Source organism: Trachemys scripta, chromosome 4, assembly GCF_013100865.1.
Source record: "Trachemys scripta elegans isolate TJP31775 chromosome 4, CAS_Tse_1.0, whole genome shotgun sequence".
Taxonomy (NCBI): domain Eukaryota; kingdom Metazoa; phylum Chordata; order Testudines; family Emydidae; genus Trachemys; species Trachemys scripta.
Window position 1 is genome coordinate 21,419,848 of NC_048301.1, and position 21,812 is coordinate 21,441,659.

At 40.1% G+C, this 21,812-nt stretch overlaps 1 protein-coding gene across 8 annotated transcripts in view; it reads left to right on the forward strand.

Annotated features, from left to right (window-relative positions):
* The window catches only part of CDC42BPB (CDC42 binding protein kinase beta), a 116,375-nt gene that overhangs the window by 30,786 nt on the left and 63,777 nt on the right, over window positions 1–21,812 (forward strand). For all 8 annotated transcript variants that reach the window (XR_004645425.1, XR_004645424.1, XM_034767917.1 and 5 more), the window contains exons 2-4: window positions 3,687–3,778; window positions 15,608–15,691; window positions 20,987–21,082. Coding sequence is in view for 6 of the 8 variants with exons in the window: in XM_034767917.1 (XP_034623808.1) it covers window positions 3,687–3,778; window positions 15,608–15,691; window positions 20,987–21,082 (272 nt within the window). In the remaining 2 variants the exon portion in view is untranslated. The remainder of the gene's footprint in view (window positions 1–3,686; window positions 3,779–15,607; window positions 15,692–20,986; window positions 21,083–21,812) is intronic.

Below are 21,812 nucleotides of genomic sequence, written 5' to 3' on the forward strand. Positions count from 1 at the left end.
CACTTTACATCATCTTGTTCCAGGTCCCGTTATAATTGTTTTTTTCCAAAACAAACTTAAATCTACAAACTTGGGGTCTGAAATTGAGAAGAAGATAAATCTTTTTAAAATTTATACATTTCTCCATTGAGCACCACTGCCATTGAATAAAGTGAAAGTGATGAAAGGCTTCTTATGCAGTGCACTTTATCTCTGAAACTCCATGAGCCAGTCCCAAGTAAAAAATTTGACACATCTGCTATTTTCCCCACATACTGTTATGTGTTTCCGGCTCCCATGTAATTTATTTGTCCCATAACAATTATTTTTCCTTATGTGATTCGGTATCTAGTGCATTAGATTAGTGCTTTAGCTCTAGCTGCCTGATACATTTTTTTCAAGACTTATACGGTATATGATTCAGTGGATGGAGGACAGTGCATGATGTATGAAAAACATTGTGGGATCAATCAGAAAAGCAGAATAGGGTGTTTATGTATATGAGAGGTGGGTTGTGGGGGAGGTTGGACAGTCAGAAAATAAGGGGGGGATACGGGAGTGGGCAGCAGAGAACACAATATAGGGAAAGAAAGTGATATATGGGGTAGAGGAAGAGAGAGAACATAAGATAAAATCACAGAAAAAGATATACCACATTCTGTGATTGGAAAGAAAAAAAACGAGTGAAGTCAGGAAAGAAATAAAAGAAAGTTACATTTTGTAAAATGGAGGTCTGATTGGCATTATACAATTAAATACAGTACAGGTTTATTTCTTTAAATTGCAGAAGGAGTAGATGGGCGAGAGGGAATGAGGAGGAGCAGGTATTTTTCACCCTGAATAGTAAGCTGGTCTCTGGCTCCCAGATGGCGGATGCATTTTTCAATACCTGGATACATGTATACATACAGTAACTTGTTAAACCTGTCTGAGTACTATACTAGTAGCAATATCACAGGAATGTTGTTTCTTTTGAAAGGGTGCAGTGAGGGCAAACCAGAACCTACATTCTTGAAGTCAAGAATGAAGAAAAGTTAAGGGAGTTTAAGTAAAAATGTTTCCTTATCCTCGTCATCCTTCCCCTTCAAAAACACTACACTCCCTGCCCCTACCATATATCAACGAAAGGCCCAAAGACGGAAACATCCTTTGTATTGCCTGGTGTATCTCTAATTTGTGTCCTATTTCTTTCTATAAACTCCTCTGGAAAAGGGCTTTCTACTTGTCTTTCACAGTGCCAAGCACATGTAGAGAAATAAACCTAGGTGGATGGTATAAGGAGTGTTGTGAAGAAGCAGGCAGGTGAGGTCAAGTTCAGCCAAATCATGCTGTTGGGTGTTACTATTGTAAATTGAATATTGCTTCTGAAACTTTGTTACAAGATCCTTGTTTTAGATAGACACATACTTTCATGTCACAGAAAGTATAGGTTTGAAGACAGAGTTTTAATTTTCTCTTCACACAATAGTCCACCATACTTTGTGTAAAGGAGAAAATGGAAATATATTCTTCTATAACTGAAAATGTGGAAAAATTCTTTAGATGGATTTGCTGTGATTGTTAAAATTAGATTAGTAATTAAAAAGAAATACATTACCTTTTAGTTTGCTGCTAATATTTGTATGGTGTACCTTGCTGAATCAGTTCTCAAAAGTTGCTACTTTGAATCTACTTAGGAATTTACCAACTCTGAATAACTTAAACCACACCCCCATGTTCACAGCATCTGAAAATGCATTTCATTTATTCAAGCTACATTTCTTTTTTGCACAAACAAGAAATATCTGATTAAATAGTTATAATAGAGCAAAGTATGTTAGCAACAAGAAGGTGGTCAGGGAAAGTGTGGGACCCTTATTGAATGGGGGAGGCAACCTAGGACAGATGATGTGGAAAAAGCTGAAGTACTCAATGTGTGTGTTTGTTTTTTTTTGTTTGTTTGTTTTTTTTTTGCCTCAGTCTTCACAGACAAGGTCAGCTCCCAGACTGCTGCACTGGGCAGAACAGTATGCAGAGGGGGTGAGCAGCCCTCAGTGGTGATAGAACAGGACTATTTTAGAAAAGCTGGATGTGCACAAGTTCATGGGTCCAGATCTAATGCATCCAAGGGTGCGGAGGGAGTTGGCTGATGTGATTTTAGAGCCATTGGCCATTATCTTTGAAAACTCGTGGCGATCAGGGCAGGTCCCAGATGATTGGAAAAAGCAAATATAGTGCCTGTCTTTTTTAAAAAAGGGAAGAAGGAAAATCTGGGGAACTACAGATCAGTCAACTTCACCTCTTCCACCAACTTCAGTCCCTAGAAAAATCATAGAGCAGGTCCTCAAGGAATCCATTTTGAAGCACTTGGAGGAGGGGAAGGTGATTAGGAACAGTCAACATGGATTCACCAAGGGCAAGTCATGCCTGACCAACCTGATTGCCTTCTATGATGAGATAACTGGCTCTGTGGTTATGGTGAAAGCGGTGGATGTGATATACCTTGACTTTAGCAAAGCTTTTGATACGGTCTTCCACAGTATTCTTGCCAGCAAGTTAAAGTAGTATGGATTGGATGAATGGACTATAAGGTGGATAGAAAGCTGGCTAGATTGTCGAGCTCAGTGGGTAGTAATCAATGGCTTGATGTCTAGTTGGCAGCCAGTATCAAGCGGAGTGCCCCAGGGTTCGGTCCCGGGGCTGGTTTTGTTCAATATCTTCATTAATGATCTGGAGGATGGCGTGGATTGCACCCTCAGCAAGTTTGTGGATGACACTAAGCTGGGGGGAGAGGTAGATATACTGGAGGGTAGGGATAGGGTCCAGAGTGACCCAGACAAATTGGAGGATTTGGCCAAAAGAAATCTGATGAGGTTCAGCAAGGACAAGTGCAGAGTCCTGCACTTAAGACAGAAGAATCCCATGCACTGCTACAGGCTGGGGACCGAGTGGCTAGGCAACAATTCTGCAGAAAAGGACCTAGGGGTTACAGTGGATGAGAATCTGGATATGAGTCAACTGTGTGCCCTTGTTGCCAAGAAGGTTAATGGCATATTGGGCTGCATTAGTAGGAGCATTGGCAGCAGATTGAGGGAAGTGATTATTCCCCTCTATTCGACACTGGTGAGGCCACATCTGGAGTATTGTGTTCAGTTTTGGGGCCCTCCACTACAGAAAGGATGTGGACAAATTGGAGAGAGTCCAGCGGAGGGTAACGAAAATGATTAGGGGGCTGGGGCACATGACTTACGTGGAGAGGCTGGGGGAACTGGGCTTATTTAGGCCTTGTCTACACTACGAGGGGAGATTGATCTAAGTTATGCAACTTCAGCTACGTGAATAATGTAGCTGAAGGTGACATACTTAGATCTACTTACCACGGGGTCCACACTACGCTCTCCCGTTGGCTCCCCTTGTGCTTCTCGTTCAGGTGGAGTACAGGAGTCTATGGGAGAGCGATCTGTGGTTGATTTAGCAGGTCTTCACTAGACCCGCTAAATTGGCCACCGATGCATTAATCATCATGCTTCGATCCCCTGGTAAGTGTAGACAAGCCCTAAGTCTGCAGAAGAGAAGAGTGAGGGGGGGATGTAGCTCAGCTGTTCTCAGTGATGGCAGATGACAGAACAAGGAGCAGTGGTCTCAAGTTGCAGTGGGGGAGGTCTAGGTTGGATATTAGGAAAAAGTATACTTCCACGTGTTAATTTTAATTTTTACTTTTTTAACAGCAAAACCATTTACACAATTGGTGAAGGAAATGCAACTTCATCGAGATGACTTTGAAATTATAAAAGTAATTGGAAGAGGTGCATTTGGCGAGGTAAGTAGTCTTTGCAATTCATTGTTAGATACTTTGAACAATGTTAGTTATTGGTAAAATATATTGTATAATGTGTGTGTTTGATACCTTTGAATCTCTATCCCCATTTAGCTCAGGTAGGGGCAAAGGAGCTTTCTTTTCCCTCTCTAAAGTCTCCTGTGAGGAAGGATAGGACAGAGCTTTTTTGCTACTCTGTTGTTTTTCCAGCCTCATATTTTGGGTTTTTAGTCTCCATTAACGTAGTCTCCAATATCTGCCTATGCTGTCACTTAGAGCTTTCCTAAACAATAAGAATGTGAAACTGGACTGTATGCATCTGTATAGTTTTTCATGTTACTGCCCACAAGTTCCTGAGTAGCAGCAGTGACAATCTTAATTTCATTTAGCTGCTTGTCAGAGCTATGAGAAGCCACAGAGGCAGTGGAGTTAGGTATCTGTCTACAAACTCAAGAAGACAATACTGCAGTGGGTTTATATTCTTGTATTTGGAAGGTTGCCTTCACAATCACAGAAACTTGCTTAAATGAAAAGTTGCATTTTTTGTGTTCAAAATTGAAGCCTTAAGCTCTCTCCAGTTTCTATGGAATACTTCATGCTTGTCACTGGCGAATGGATCCTTCAGCCCTGTGTACTATTAAGTAAGTGCTACATATTATGATGACCATCATAAAACAGGATGGTAGTCAAAGACAGAAGTTGGAGCTCCATGCAAGAGTAAATAGACTCTCTTGTTTGCTAAGGTAGATCAGATGCCACACTACCCAAGTCCTGTGTAAAGCAACGTGCTGGAAATCTCAGTTTTAACTGAATTTGAATATTATTGCTCCTATAAACTATGTACATACTATGGGAACTTGGTTAGAAACGAGTTGATTGGAATCCAGGGAATACACATAGTTAATTCCTCTGACATTGGTGTAAATAATTAGTTAGCGTTAAAATAAGAAAATCCTAGATGCTGTAAAATGATATATAAGGCGTGTAAGAAGAATCTAATTAAAACCATGCTCTGATCTATATTTTTGTCAGCAGTTACTGGACATGACACTAATCAGGAAGGAAAAGATGTTTACGTTAAAAAAGCTGAATAGCTAAACAAACTGGACTTAAAATAAAAAAAAAATGGCTGAAAATTGAATTCTACTCTGTTCAATATCAAATGTTTATATATCCTCTTTTAAAAATTTTCAAAACACTTCTGAAAACCATCAGTTGCTATAGTTTTACATAGGAACATTTGAGCATTTGCTTCAAAGCTGGTGATTTTATACAGTTTGTCTTAATGTTATTTCTATTACGATAATGCCTGGAGTCAGGCATTTTTCTAGACATTATGCAAACAAAGGAAGCCGTGGTCCCTGCTTCAGAGTGTATTCAGGCTAAATTAGACTCCACGTGGGTTTGCCTGCACAGAGACAGAATTGATGCCTAATTTAAGGCACAATACAACAAGCTGATGTAATAAATCAATGGTTCCCAACTTATACTATACTGACATTCCTTTTCCTTCCTCTTCTTCCCATGTAGCCAAGATCTTCCTGTCAATTTAGAAAGATCTTTCTAGCAATATAGAAATGGCCAGGGTGGTTGCCATTTACTGACACCTGTTCATGGGACCCAGATTGAAAATTCATGTAATGAATGAGAGATGGGAAAGTGAGAGGATGGTTAAAGCTAATAGGAAGTTAACAATTTTTAGAAATAAGAAACAAGTTTTCAGTGATTCCCACCGGCCATCTATTCTCCTTTCTGTATAAGCTAAACAAACAGTTACTGTTCATTCAGGGCCAAATTGAATGCATACTTCCACTATAGGTACAAGTTTAGGTCCCTGGGTTCTTAAATCCTGTAATTTCATTTTAAAAAATGTTTCTTGCTCTTGTTGTGAAGAAAACATTTAAAATGTGTAACTGATGCAGTAATGATGACTTCCTGAGTTTGCACGTAGTCTGAAACAGTAATTGTAAGAGGTGCTAACTGCCCCATTCCTATCTGCTGTTCTTGGGGGGAGCTGCCAAGACCACCCAACAGAGGAGTGTGTATGGGTTAGTGGGAAGCCTGCCACTATCATCACTATTATTATTCTGGCTTTGCTGGGGTGGTGGGTGGTAGGCAGACAACCCTGCACAGAGGGATGCGTGGGGCTGAGGCTTCTGTGGGACAGACCTCAGACCACTTGAAATAGGAAGCAGCGCTCTAGAGAGGAGTGTGGGCCCAGCCTGCATGAAGGGCCTGACGCTAACTCCTTAGATGGCTCTTGTGTGGATGGCCACTACCATCCCCAGAAGGGCATCCCCTGTGAGGGGTGTGTCTGTGGCTCTAAATAGCCTTAATCCAGTCCTGTGCATGCTTCATATCTGACTTTCTTTTCAGTAGTGTGTGTATCTCTTTAGGAACTTTTCTTCTCTGATTGTACATGTGACTCTCCTTAAAGTTAATGCAGGTCACATATTAGTACTGAGGCGGCTGTACAACTAAACTTTGTTTTGTGATATTTTTAGCAATGAAGAAATAGTCTGATCCTGCACTACTGCAGCCAATAGGAATTTTGCCATTGACTTTAAAGGAAAAAGAATCACTCTCATAATAACAGAAGGTAAAAGTTTAAAAAGTGCCCCATTTAGGAACCCAAGCATAAGCTACTAGGGTGTGGGCAGCCTACTTAATAGGTGCAGCTGGACCTTCTGTGGTTGTTGCAGTGGCAGTTCAGAGAAGTGGCAAGTGTAGATCCAGGAGTTAGGTACCAGGCTGAGGTTGAAGCTGAAGTTGGGGTCGAGAAGCCAAGCCAAAGGTCTGAACTGGATTCAAGACCAGGAGCAGAAATAGGGGGCAAAGACTGGACTGGAGCAGACAGGAGGCTTGGCTGGAATGGGACCTGAGCTAGGGTTGGAAGCAGGAGCAGGGCAAGCACAGCTGTGGGTGTGGTACGCGTTGAGCAGCAGCTGTGCAGCTGCCACTGCAAGCTCAAGTAGCAGGCCACAGGCACTCCTGCCTGATCAGGAAGCATGACTCTTTGGAGCAGGCTCACTGGGCCCAACTGAACTTGCTGGGTTGCCTAGCAACCATGCTGGGAGCTAGCTGTTCTCCTGATAGCAGCCTCTCTCCTAGGGCTACTTCTAGGGGCTCTTGGCTCTGGTTTGTCATGGTACTCTTGGTGAAATTCCTGTAACAGGATGTGGGCATGGATATTTTGTGTGGTCTTCCAGGATTGCTCCTCTGGCCTGTACTCCTTGCAATCCACTAAGTACTGGATCTTACCTCTGACCTGTTGGGAATCGAAGATTTGATGGACCCCACATTATTCCTGCCCTATGGCCATTGTGGCAGTGGATCCATCTGTCTGAGGAAGGGGTTGTTGAGCAGTGGTTTGGGAAAGATGACATGAAAGACTGAGTAGCTCTTGAGGGACTTTGGGAGCTGAACTCACTGGATTTATTTTCTGGGTTATCTGAGAGGGGTCGAGGCACTTATGGTCGAGGTTGGCAGAGGGACGGGTTGACAAAGTTTTGGGCAGGAAGCCTCATCTTTATCACCTATGTTTAAGTCCAGGGCTACTTGCTGATGTCTATCAGCATAGCTGTTATGAGACTCCTTGGCAGCCATTAAATACTCCATGAACTCCTGATGAATTTGTTGGAGATGGAAGACCCCGTGTGTGGCTGTTGGAACAGGGGAGTCTTCTCGTAGTTCAGGGTGAAACCAAGGTTGAAAATCAAAGTTTACAGGGAATGGGCTTTGCTGGTTGGAGATGTGGGTTGCAATATTGTAAGCGAATTTGGCCTGGCAATAGGGGAACCCAGTCATGTTGGTGAAAATTCAGAAAACATCAGAGATACTGTTCCAGTGTCTGGTTGACACTTCGGTTCAGAGGAAGTCTGAGGGAGGAAGGAAGTTGAAATGAGAGTCTTGATGCCAAGAAGGTGGAGAAAGACCTGTCAGAACCAGGAAACAAATTGGGCACCCTGATTAGAAATTGTGTTTAGGCATGCGGGCATGTTCCAAGAATTGGTGTGCTGTTTCACAGACTGATGGAAGCATACAGCGGGGTTCAAATGGGTCATTTTTGTCAGGAAGTCCACAACTGTCAGGCACCACTGAGTGCCTAAGGACATGTAGGTGTGGGAAGAGAATGGAGAAAGCCCACTGGTCTTGTATGGTCTTTTAGCGTGGGCACAGAGATCACACATCCTAATGTAGTCCTTGATGTCTTTTCATAAGGTTGGCCACCAGAAATACCTGGAAATCAGGTTCCTGGTCTTAAACTGCCCAAAAATGTCCTGCCATGAGGGAGTTGTGGCACAGCCTCAATACTTGGAGTTGGGGCTTTCCTTCAGGAATGTAAAAGCTATCCCCATGGTAGAGGAGACCTTGCTGTAAAAGGAAGCTTGGCCCAAGGGAGGTGCACGCGTTTTCCAGGGACTGGCAGATTGGTGCTGCCAGTGAGTTGCTGGGGAGCAGAGAGCAGATGGTGATCATCAGATGGCCCTCGCCGGTTCCTCTGATAAACTAGGAGGGTTTGATAACAGTTGAAAGAGCTTTTCCCTCTACTTTGTGGTGCTCACCCTTGTGGGACAGATCTGCTTTCCCATTCTTAGTCCACAAGCGATAGGTGATTGTAAAATTGAATCTGGATTGAAAAGGCACCCAATGGATCTGTCATTGGCTTAACTGTTAAGCTTGTCTGTAGGTGCTCTAGGTTTTTGTGATTGGTCTGCACATAGACGGGCCCGGGCCACTTCAAGGAGGCATGCAGCTCCTCAAAGGCAGCCCTTATAGTCAGGAGATCTTGTTCTAGTGTCATATTTTTTCCTCTGTGGGCGTCAGTTTCTGGGAGAAAAGGGCACAGGGGTGAAGTAGCTGGTGGGGACCAGTGAATTGAGAAAAGACTGCACCCATTGCAAAGTGTGAGGCATCAGTTTGTGATGAAGGCCCAAATGGGGTCTGGGTGGTTTAGGATAGGAGTGGATGTGAAGACTCCTTTCAGGTGATAAAACGCAGTCTGCACGTTGGCTGACCAGGCGAATTTGGCTCCCTTCTTGAGGAGGGATGTTAAGGGAACAATCAGGCATTGGTGTAGAGTTGATTCTGGGGAAGCTGATCTAAAGCTATATATGTGATGGTCATGGAGTTCTTGATTTTCAGAGAAGATGAATGTCATCTAGGTAGATGATCATAAGCTAGTCAGGGATATCCCTGACGATGCCATTCATGAAATGTTGGAAGTTAGTGGGCACGTTACAGAGTCCAGACATCCAAAATGGCCATACCTGGATTGGAGCTCGTCCCCCTGCTGGATTCTAACCAAGTCATGTGCTCTATGCACATCTGATTTTTCATGAAGACACAGGCTAATCAGAGTCTTTCCAAGAGCTCAGTGAAGGGGATATTGGTTGTGTACAGTGATTTGATTTAATGCCCAGTGACTGACACAGGGTTGTCAAAAATGCATGCCATTGCCTGGTCAGATTCCTTGAGGTGGTTGAGAAGAGGGCTAGACCCCTCCAGTACTGGGGAAGCCCATGCCTAGGCCTCTCCAGTAAGTAGGGCAATCACGAATCCTAGTCTGGACCGATCTGTGGGGTATGATAGCAGGTGCCGTACAAACAGCAGGTGACATTGATTCAAGAATCTGTGCAATTTGGTGCGGTCCCCAGTGAACTTGTCAGGAGCGGGACCTTGGGCTAATGGACAGTAGATGTGAGGCCTGGGGGGGGCCACAGCTGCTGCCTGGTCTTGTACCTGGGCTTGGAGGGCAGCATTCCTGTCCTGTATTGCGATAGCCTGGGCCTGCATTTCATGGGCCCCACCTGAGCCTGCAGGACTGCATTTTGATCTCAAAGTGACGCAGTCTGAGCCTGCAGTTCCTGTAAGGTCCCAACTAAGTCCTCAAGGGTGAGCTGGGCTTCTGCTATTGTCATTCCAGAAGGGACCTCCAGGTGGCTAAGCCCAGGCCTGCATAGCAGCTGTAGAATCTCCTGCCCAATTAGGAAGCATGATCATTTGGAGAAGGCTCATTGGGACCAGCTGAGCTTGTTGGGTTGCCTAGTGACCAGGCCTGGAGCCAGGTGTGCTGCTGACACCAAGTCCCATTATCGGAAGTGACATAAGTACTTAGAAATGTAAGCCTCATTGAAAGTCAATGGGACTTAAGCATTTTTTAAAATTTTGCCAAGAATAGCTTTTTCAATCCAGTTGTGAATTTGTACATTTGAAATTTTTTCTGTCATAGAACTGAACAAAAATGAGTTTTATAGATTCCTGTTAGATGACTAAAAATTTGAACTCTTCAGCATTCCGAATTGCTTACACAACTATGTAACTTTCCTATATTTTTTCCCCAAAGAATCCCTTAGTGGGTTTCTTATTCGCTATAAAGAGCTATGCACATATATTACACTATATTTGTATGTTTCAGTGTGAAAAAATATATACTCAAACAATTAACAGCATAAACAATTATTTTTAAAGAATAACTCTTTAAATATGGGTGTTGGGTAACTCTCTCAAGAGGAGAGGATGTTTGGCAGTTGACATCTCATGGAAAGCTGGCAAATACAGTTTAGAAACTATTACTTTCCTTCCCTTGATCATTACTAAGGATTTTTGTATGCAAAGGCAATGCTCCAGTTTTCTGGAAAATAGTAACTATGTATAGAACGGAAGGGTGCAACAGTTTGGGCCTGCTTTGCACAAGAATAGCTAAAATCCTTAATCATGTGCCCTGTCTAGATACGATAGGTGCTTTAGAAACACCTTTTCATAGCAATACTATTACAACACAGACAGAATTGTATTCGTAATTTATAGTAATACCTATCCCTCTGCTTACTATGCTCGGGCGATCAATCTAATCAATACATTTAACCTCCCATCCCCCACATATACCGTTATTGTCCGCAGAATGGAACATATTTGTGAATTACTAACAAGCTATAATGAGAGAGAAAACAAAAGGAGTCCATAGTGCCCACTTTATGATTAAACATAGATTTCCAGGCACTAATATGATTCAGAATCAGGGATGGGTTGACTAAGAGGGCAGTTACACTCTGAAAAGTGCATAGAATGTGAACACATTTTGTTCCTTGTGAGTATTCAATCATGTCTGGTCACTTCAAGGACAAATAAGATCCAACGCTTCTTGTGCTTGTTGGTAGTGCATTGTCAACACAGCCAGGAGAGAGCGAACTAGATTCTGTTTCTTTGTGTATCATATCTAAAAATAGTCAGACGTCCTGAAAAAAGGTACAGGATTCTATTAAAGGTCTGTTCAGAACTTTCCATGGGATTGGCTCTAGCTACCTGCAGGGGCTACCTTCCCTCCTGAACTGTTGAGCAATAGGGAGAAAAATCATTAGCATGAGAGACTGAACTTCTTCAGGGGCTGGATCAGGCGCTGACTACCATAAGAGCTATGAATGGTCATTAACTTCATTGAATTCAGAATATGATGCAAAACATTGAATTGACTTTGCTTTCCCACAATAAGGTCTTAACAAAAATATCAAAACAAGCAATTTACTCTTACATGGGAATGGAGACAGTGTTTCAATTTGAAAATATTTCTAAGGCACTTAATACTATTTTAGGGTTTTCTTCAGTGCCTGTTATTGTTGGATCCAAGTGTGAAGTTACTATGGTGATAGGCATGTTATAAAAGCCTAAATAGACAATTCTTTGTAGTTCCACTTAGTCACCTATGTATGTGCAACCCCACTGAAGGCAATTGGATAACTTAGGTGGTGGTGAGGGCCAAACTGGTTTGCAGAACCTTTATTGCTGGTAATGATGTGCAAAATGGAAAGAACTTACTGTGAGCTTCAGATCCCAAGGAAATGTAAAGGGTGGACCGTTAGAAAAAAATCAAGTTAGATTTTTTTATGTAAATTGAGACAATAAAAATGAACCCCAACAAAGCCATTTTTAGTAACTCTATTTTAATTTTAAAATATACCTAATTAACAACTTATCTGAATAGATAAAAGCTGGTCTAAGTAGACAGACCTCTGTCCAGGTGGAGCACTGGCACTCAGTTTAGCATTAACTCACAGAAACTCCTCTTCTGAGAATACTAGGGCAGTTCTAGTTCATAAAGCAAGTTTGTTTCAGTAATCAATACCTAGGATACCCCTACCAACATCATGAAGCACACAAACCACTATCAAGCTTACCTTATCTACAGCAGCTGTAACTAGAACAATAAGAGTTACCAAATTCATAACTGAATAAATTAAGACTCTAACAGCATGTTTATATCATTTCATGTTTGGTTCTGATAGGTAAAAGTGGTGTATAACTTGTACACTTTTAAAAGGAAAATATGCAGCACGCACGCACTGCATGACATCTGGACTCGTTTGCATCTTCCTTCTTTTACAAACATCACTTACACCCAAGAGTCCCTGGATTTTGCTCAGATAAAAAAAAGTTTCTATTTGAAACCTGAGATGAACTTTTAACTAACACAATTACCAATAGCTGTGCTTGATATAAAAATCACCAGATTTGGTGTTATGCACCAAGGCCTTCTAGATAATTTTACAATCTTCTCTTTAACATCAGGGAAGTGTTATCTGAGTAAATAGCAGTTTTTGTCCCTTAGAACTCTGGTTTCCTAAAACTCTGGTTGCTTAAATTTTTTTCTGAAGTTTTGATATACAGTAAGTACTGTAGATGATGTAGCAAATTGTCTTTTGCCTTTGCATTGACTTAATGCTAGCATGCTTTACAAAAGGTTGAACATCCAAATATTGATAAGCTATCCAGCAGAGTGTCTTTATTATCAATCTCTAGATTCTCTGGAAGCCCAGTTAATCAAATTTGTAAGCCTTTACTTACTTTCAGTGAAGTTTCAGCTCATTTCTTACACTTTTATTTAGACCGTAAAAATGACATTAAAACAGTTTACAAGAGGGTTACTTGCAAGTTCATACCTTGTTTTACCTGATATGCTTAACCTTAGAAAGACAAGGTGGGTGAGGTAATATCTTTTGTCGGAACAACTTTTGTTGGTGAAAGAGCTAATCTTTTTTTATCTGAAGTATAGCTCTGTATAACTTGAAAGCTTCTCTTTCACCAACAGAAGTTGGTCCAGTAAAAGATGTTACTTTGCCTCTTCAGTATCCTGAGACCAACACGGCTACAACGACACGTGCTCAACCTTAGACGGTAATGGATAGAGTTCAGTAATGGGGAGGGTTCTGCAATGTGCTTAGAGCCAAATTTTGCTTTGATTTACAACCCATTTAATTAAATGGGATGAAACAGGGTGGAAGTCAGCAAGGAACTTGGCTTAATAGTCTACCTTATTTTCATTTCAGACCTGAAATCCTCAAAGCTCAAATTGCTTCTTGAAGATGGAGTCACAAGATGAGGCTTTTTTTAGCTAGGACTTTGCTTCCAAAGTGCCTGCTTTTACTGAAGTCTGAAAACATTCTCTCAGCTGTATAGATTTATCTTGTTCTTTATTCCAGTACAAGTGGAGCAGAGCTTTATTTCAGATAAAACCATTTTGAAGGAAAATGTACTACAAAATTAGTACAAATAATATCAGAGTCCTAGCTCACAATGCAACTGTACAGTTGGCTTATATGTGTGCCTCAGAGATCCTGTTTTCGTGCACTCTTGAGAGACAAATACCAAAAAAAAAAAAAGCTCAAACATGGCTTGTTGGTTGAAGTATAGGGCTGGGTTTTGTGAGGTTTAGAGTCTGTTCCTGGCTATGATTCCTGTATGAACTTGAGAAACTTGTGTAGACTCTCTGTGCTTCATCTTCCTGATCTGTAAAATGAGAATATTACTTACTTGTTCATAGGAGGGTGATGTGAAGATTCATTCATTGTTTACATAGTAGTGCTAAAATGGATAGGTTCTAGATATCCATGAAGTTTATGGGAAGGAGAGAGAGCAGAAGATCAAGTACTCCCATAGTAGCAATTATGAAATAAAATGAAAGGAAACTAATTTGATGTGACTATCTACTTAGAGGTATGAAATCCCCATTCTTTATAAGAGAAAGCCGCACACAGCAATGCAAAGTGGGTGAGTCACTCCACAATTTGGTGGTGGCTAGAAGTCCAAGATAACAAGAGGCATAAACCTAGATAATTTTTTTTATTGTTCAGTAGCGTAAGAATTAGAATTTACACAAGCCAGTTGTCTTTGTAGACATTTAGAGAACAGTATGTGTCACTGAACTCTGTTTAGGGTCTTCATCTTCCATGTCACCCTCTGCCTAATTGGTGTCTGATAATCTTGAAGATCCCCACTCCACCCCTTTCTGGATACTGGATGGGAGGTGTATTCTCTCTCTCTCTCTCTCTCTCTCTCCCCCCCCCCCCCCGCCGCCACCCAACCCAGAGCTTCTGGCTAGAATGGTGAGTGAGATTCTCTGCTACTCAGTCTCCCTCCTCCAGTTTCCTGTTTTGTGAGGGGTGGTCTCTCTTAGCTGCTCTATCCAGCCTCATTTTCCACTCAACCTCCTCAGTGAATAGCATCAGTGCCTGCCTCTACTGCTACTCAGTCTTTTCAAGTAACAGTGGCAGTGTATTTGATCTGATTCTTGTCAGTTTCACTGCTGCCTGCTGAGTTCTGAAAAGCAACAGTGAAAACTGACAAGTCAATTTTTAGGCTGCTGAAATCTAGGAAAGCGATCAGCAACAGCAGAGGCACTCAAGCAGTTTGGCTGCAGACTTAAGATGGCGCTGCATTACTAGACGTTTGGATCACATTTTCTTTGCAACCATAAGAATTAAAACTTTTTCTTCACCGAAATGAAAGCTTAAGTTTTTTAGAAGTTGATGGCTTTTGCCCAGGAAAGATTCTTATTAGCCCTGGGCACGTGGATTTTTCAAGCCCTGCCTAAAATGTAGCCTTCACAGTTCCAAAATAGAACTATATTCCTTCACTGCAATTTAAAGACACCATGCTGCTTTATCTTAGGCCATGTGTACACTACCGCTTATGTTGGCAAAACCTTTGTCTCTCGGGGGTGTGAAAAAAACACACCCCTAAGCAACATACATTTCACTGCCACGAGTGGTAGTGTGCGCAGCGCTATGTCGGCGGGAGAGCTCCCTGCATCGGTACTGCTGTGCCGCTGTAAACTCCCTAGTGTAGACATAGCCTCAGTGTATAGTTTGCCATATTAGTAAGGTACAGTACTGGAGAATGTTCTCTTCCACCCTCTCTCCATTATACAGCCAAATACACCACTACTGTCCAAGACAGAGCAGCATAAGCAAGTCTTTGACAAGTAGAATACGTGGTACAACTCAAATAAAATAGTGTACATGTTAACTAGCTCTGCTTCCATTTTTTTAAGTCAGTATGCAGCGTATAAAAGCTGTCCAATATCAGGCGTCTGGTTATATCAGTGTGTTTCTGGCTGGCTTCTAATTTGTTTTCCCTTTGGGCAGCAGTTTTTCTGTTCTCTGTGGCTGCCCTTTTAAATGTTCTTTCATTGGCTAAAGGCATGGTATACAAACATTGCTTGTTCTTGGCAAACAATGTAGCTTTACTACACATCTTCATATAAGACTTCATGCTCCTCCTGTACCATCCACTTGATCATGAACTGTTGACCACACCTGGCATACTGTGTGTCAAGTAAAGGAGTAGTAATGTGCTTTTACAATTCCCTTCTTAGAAGGGAAAAATAACTTACCAATATGTTCAGCGAGTTGTTCACTGACTCTTGGTCACTAATTACTCTTCAGTAATCTGATTTTATTAAACAATACTTTGCATCATTTATCAGCTGTTTGAAAAAATGTGTTGAAACTGTTAAATTCCATTTGTTTTTGTTAAACAAAATTATTATTATTCCAGGTTGCAGTTGTTAAAATGAAGAGCACAGAACGCATTTATGCAATGAAAATTCTAAATAAATGGGAAATGCTTAAAAGGGCAGAGGTAAGTACTGTGTTTTCTAATGCAGACAATTTTTAAAAATGGCATTAGGGAAAATTACATTGATGCTCTTCCAGATTAGAAAGAATTATTTCATGAGTATAGGAGCTTCATTCTTTTAAAAAAAAAAAAAAAAAAAAAAAAAAAAAGTGAGCTGCTTTAATGCAATCAAGTCTGACAGTCCCTTCCAGGCATCTGTTGTTCTCAGTATTACTGTGTATTCGTTTACCAGACAGTCTGCCCTAGTTTTTACCCTGAATTATATTGGCCAGATTTTTGTTTACAATAAAGGCAAGTTAAAGACTACATGGAAGCCTCAGGTTTCTGTTGCTATGACTATGTGGGGGAAAAAAAATTGTTGAAAATGAAGAACATGTTCTTATATTTGAAAAACAAGCCTGCAGGAAGTGTATCCTACATTTTATAATGGGATTTGCATTACTAAAGACAATTAACTAATATTCTGGAAATACAGAAATAAAAGTAGGTGAGTAGATAACTAAAATCTTTTAAATGCTTTGTTTATACAGCTATTTTTTTCTTTAGAAGTTATTCATTTGTTTCCAAAAAGCGCATATATGTGCTAATCTAATAGGAACGTTACAAATTAATAAATAGTGGTTAGAGGTCCTATTGAGAGGAATTATAATTATCCAAAATAACATACTCCCAGGTCTACTTAGAGTAATTGCTATTGCATTGGCAAAATGCAAGTCACAGTAACTTATAATGTTACATAAATCTGTGTAAAGTAAAATGCAGCTCACGAACAACGCAGGGCACTGTTGAGGAAAGAGGTCTAACTGTGTAAATACTTACACAGCATCAAGAGGGCTTGAAAGCTTTCCTGACTCCTCCTTGCTGAGGGCTGAAGGCCATGTCTATACTACAGCTGCTGCAGTGCCATAGTATAGATGCTTCCTATGTTGATGGAAGGGGTTTTTCTATAGATGTAGTTAATCCACCTCTTTGAGAGGCAGTAGCTAAGTCAATGGTAGAATCTTTGTCGACTTAGCTGCATCTACAGTGGGGGGATAGGTTGATCTAACTGTCTTTCAGGGCATGAAAATTTTCACAGTCCTGAGCAATGTAGCTAGGATGATCTAATTTAAGCATAGACCAGGCCTGAGCCTACTAGCCCAAGAGAAAATACATGGACCACCACACACTAATATAAATCAATTCCATCCATCCCCAGTGAACAAGTTCCCCGCACCTCTTCACCGCTGCATGTGATAATGGTTGCTGGATAAACTCACCTCCTTCCAGCAGTCTGTGCAGGCTCCTCTTCACAGACACCCTTGAGTCCGGGGAGGTGGCTGTTGCTACTCTTCTGACTTTTCTCATAACTTTTCAGCACCACCAGTTTCACAGTGAAATTGTATGAATCTAACTACCTTAGTTTAGAAGTACCAATTCCTTAAGTAGTAAGGAATGAATTTAAACTAGGGCTTTCAAGCAATTAAAAAAAGTAATCGCAATTAATCATGCGATTAATCGCACTGTTAATAATAGAATATCATTTAAATATTTTTGGATGTTTTCCACATATCAAATATATTGATTTCAATTACAACACACAATACAAAGTGTACAGTGCTCACTTTATATTTATTTTTGATTACAAATACTTGCACTATAAAAGAGATTTTTCAGTTCACCTAATACAAGTACTGTAGTGCAATCTCTTGATCATGAAAGTTGAACTTAAAAATGTAGAATTATGTACCAAAAAATTCTGCATTCAAAAATAAAACAATGTAAAACTTTAGAGTTTATAAGTCCAATCAGTCCTACTTCTTGTTCAGCCAATCGCTCAGACAAACAAGTTTGTTTACATTTGCAGAAGATAATGCTGCATGCTTCTTGTTTACAATGTCACCTGAAAGTGAGAACAGGCATTTGCATGGCACTGTTGTAGCTGGCATTGCGAGATATTTACATGCCAGATGCACTGAAGATTCATATGTCCCTTGATGCTTCAACCACTATTCCAGAGGACATGCGTCCATGCTGATGACGGGTTCTGCTCGATAACAATCCAAAATAGTGCAGATCGACGCGTGTTCATTTTCGTCATCTGGGTCAGATGCCACCAGCAGGTTGATTTTCTTTTTTGGTGGTTTGGGTTCTGTAGTTTCTGCATCAGTGTTGCTCTTTTAAGACTTCTGAAAGCATGTTCCACACCTCGTCCCTCTCAGGGGGAAGGCACTTCAGATTCTTTAATCTTGGATCGAGTGCTGTAGATATCTTTAGAAATTTCACATTGCTATCTTCTTTGTGTCTTGTCAAATTTGCAGTGAAAGTTAAAACGAACAACATGTGCTGGGTCACCATCAGAGACTGCTATAACATGAAATATATGGCAGAATGTGGGTAAAACAGAGCAGGAGACATACAATTTTCCCCTCCAAGAAGTTCAGTCACAAATTTAATTAAACACATCATTTTTTTTTTAACAAACGTCATCAGCATGGAAGCATGTCCTCTGGAACGATGGCCAAAGCATGAGGAGGCATATGAATCTTTAGCGCATCTGGCATGTAAATATCTTGCAACACCAGCTACAACAGTGCCATGCGAATGCCTGTTCTCACTTTCAAGTGACATTGTAATTAAGAAGAGGGCAGCATTATCGCCCATAAATGTAAACAAATTTGTTTCTCTTAGAGATTGGTTGAACAAGAAGTAGGACTGAGTGGACTTGTAGGCTCTAAAGTTTTACATTGTATTGTTTTTGAGTGCAGTTATGTAACAAATACATTTCTAAGGTGCACTTTCATGATCAAGAGATTGCACTACAGTACTTGTATTTGGTGAATTGAAAAATACTATTTCTTTTGTCATTTTTACAGTGCAAATATTTGTAATAAAAAATAATATAAAGTGAGCACTGTATACTTTGTATTCTATGTTGTAATTGAAATCAATATATTTGAAAATGTAGAAAACCTCAAATATTTAATAAATTTCAGTTGTTCAATTTCTATTGTTTAACAGTGCAATTAATCACGATTAATTTTTTTGAGTTAATCGCGTGAGTTAATTGCGATTAATCGACAGCCCTAATTTAGACTAAATCACAGTGAGGCACTTTTAATCTAAAATTAGTGTCCACATACAATTTAATCAGTTTCTACACCAGTTAAATTAGATTGTTGTATTTTTCTCATGTCGACATGTCCTAAGTGGGAGAAGAGGAGGAAAATATAGGAAGCAGTATGTCACCTGCACACACTACCTGGCTGACTTTCTTCCACCCCAGTCAGGAGCATCTGGAAGAGTGGCCTCTGGGGTAGGCAAGAAGTGAAGATATGGAATCTGCATAGGCACCAGAGTCTGAGCAGTAATTCTGCCATCTCCCCCTATGTGTCCCTATTCCTTTCCAGGGAAAGCTGTAGCCATTCTAGCTAGGTTCTGTGCTCCCTGACTTCCCCTTAGGAAATGGAGCAGTGCGTCACTCAGCACCTTTTTCTTTTTCGCCAGCCTCGGATTACCACCTGCTGCACAAGGCAAGCAGATAAGTAGATTTCTCAAAACCTGCATATCAGATTCATAAAGCATGTGGGAAGCTTTCATTTTCATATGTTGTAAGCCCCTTCAACTTTAAAATGAAACCTTTAAGTACACAATAGATAACCTCTTAACTGACACACCTAACTGAAAAACAGACATTAGGCAATTTTTCATTCAGTTATCAGAGGCTCAGTGAATGCATTGTGCTGGTTGTATGTTGATTTACTTGATGAATTGTAGAAAGTATTGTATAATTCATTAAACATAGCAAAGTGCATCTGGGTGATACCAGTTTTTATATCAACTGTAAGAGGAGCAAGATGGTCTGAAGTGAACAAAGTGCTAACAGTTTTCCCCGTGTTGCCAACACTTGTAGATAGGCTTGTAGGCAAGACTAGGTATGCTGTTATATAGACAAGGTGTGGCTTTTTTATCCGTTGTTTAGTCAACAAATTGCATTGTCTTAAATCTGTTCCCAGCAATTGTTTCAGTTAAGTGGGTCTGGCAGTTACTCAGGTGGACTCAGTTGTGTATTTCAAGTATATTGTTTTAAGAATGTTAAAATATGGAAATATCTAATTCTGGAAACTGGGAGAATAGCAATGAGCATAGACTCATAAATCTTCAGACCAGATGTGACAACTATTATCATCTAGTCTGACTTCCTGCATTACATGGGCCAGAGAATTTCACTAAAGAAGTGTTTATACATGAAAGTGTTAGCATAAAGGACATTCTAATTCACAGCAGAATATAGACAAATAATGATACACCTTGCATGTGAGTGGTTCTGTTTATATGCCCACTGTGTAACTTGTTCCAACTTGACCGCAGTATAGTCCACTTCCGCTGGAAAGGTTCTCCACTCAAAAAAAAACAGTTAAGACTTTTTTTTCTGGGAAAACTCAGATTCAAATGTAATAGCAAGGCCTCTAGGATGAGGGTGGTGAAGTGTGGGATTCCTAGGTGCTCCCTCAGTGCATGTTGTTGGACAGTTCATAGATCAGAACCAGTAGAAACACTCTTATCCTGAGAGCAAGAGCTTGACGATGGGGAATGGAAATAAAAAGAATATATGGATAGTGGCAACCTCAATTTATGGTGGTAAAACAACCCCAGGGACTCAATCTTGACCAGTGTTTTGGGCCAAGAAAGCCATTAATAAACTCAAGATAAGTCTTTTTCCTAAAAATGTAATGAGATTGGTTGTATGTAAACGTATATGGAGCTGAGCTGGGATAGTCTTTTGTGCAAATTATTTTATAAATGTTACTCTGTGCATTATCTGAAGTATGGGGAGACTCCTGAAAAGTGCAGTATTTTATGCAGAATATTAGTGTGGGAAACAATATGGATTTTTGTAGATTTCCTGCCTGGTTTATATTATCTGAGGCCCTCACTAGAGGGACTGTTAGAAACTGACCCATTAAACTGTGGCTGCATAGATATATTTTCACACAGGTCTTATCCTTCTATGCAGTTGTCCTTTTCTACAGATTGCGGTGGGGTGGAAACATTTTTTTAGTACATGAGAGAAGAAAGGATTTGAGTGGCTCAAGCTAAATTGTTTTTAAAAAGGTAGCACTCAGGATTAAGAGGAGTGGATGCCTAACCACAGAATCCTGCAGATTTTTCCTGGCTTATCACTCTTGCAAACTAAATTCCAATGAATAAAGACCTCGGTGTAGAAATTTTAAATAATCCCATAAAACGTTCATATGTATGAATCCTGCAAAGGCTTCTTGTGGACTGTGACAATGCCTTTTTTCCTCATTCCTTTAGACAGCTTGTTTCCGAGAAGAGAGAAATGTTTTGGTGAATGGAGATTGTCAGTGGATTACTACATTGCACTATGCCTTTCAGGATGAGAACTATTTGGTATGTTTGCTTCACCATTAAATACAAAAGTTTTGTTACTTATGATAAAAACAAACTTATTTCTGATAAGTCTGAGGGTTTTAGAGCAATAAATCAGTTCTCTTTGTTTCTTGCTGCAGCACTTCACATCTTTGTTCTTCCCTTACATAAAAACACTTCAGAAGACTTAATATAACTCTAGGACCCTGAAAACAAAATTAATGTAGTTTTAGAGTATACTTAATTGTCTCACGTAAATCATCTAAAATATGCGGATCTACTATGAAATACAGTATATTAGATATACGTTTAATTTTTTGAATAACTTGTTAATAAAATGATATATTGATTCTGTAGATTTTCTTTACCTTGACAGTGACTCAGTGAGAGTTGCTATGAAGTTTAATTTTACTTCACTCTACAGCTTAAAATGTGCAAAAATTTGTTTTTTGAGCTGAGATTTTCTTCATAGCATTTTATAAATGACAGAGGTCAGTTTTATTCCACTAACATTGTCCTAAATAAATCTGTTAATTTTATTTGAAATATTGTGCTTAGCTTTATATTGGAAATGCTTCAATAAAAATGAAGAAAAGCATTACCCATGCTCTAAAAATATTAAGTAGCAGATATTATGCATCAGTATTTCAATGGATTACATCTTCAGTTATTTTTGCATATTATCTGCAATGATTCACTGAAGAAAAAAAATTTATTAGCATTAGAAATTTTTAACCAAATTGAGGATTAT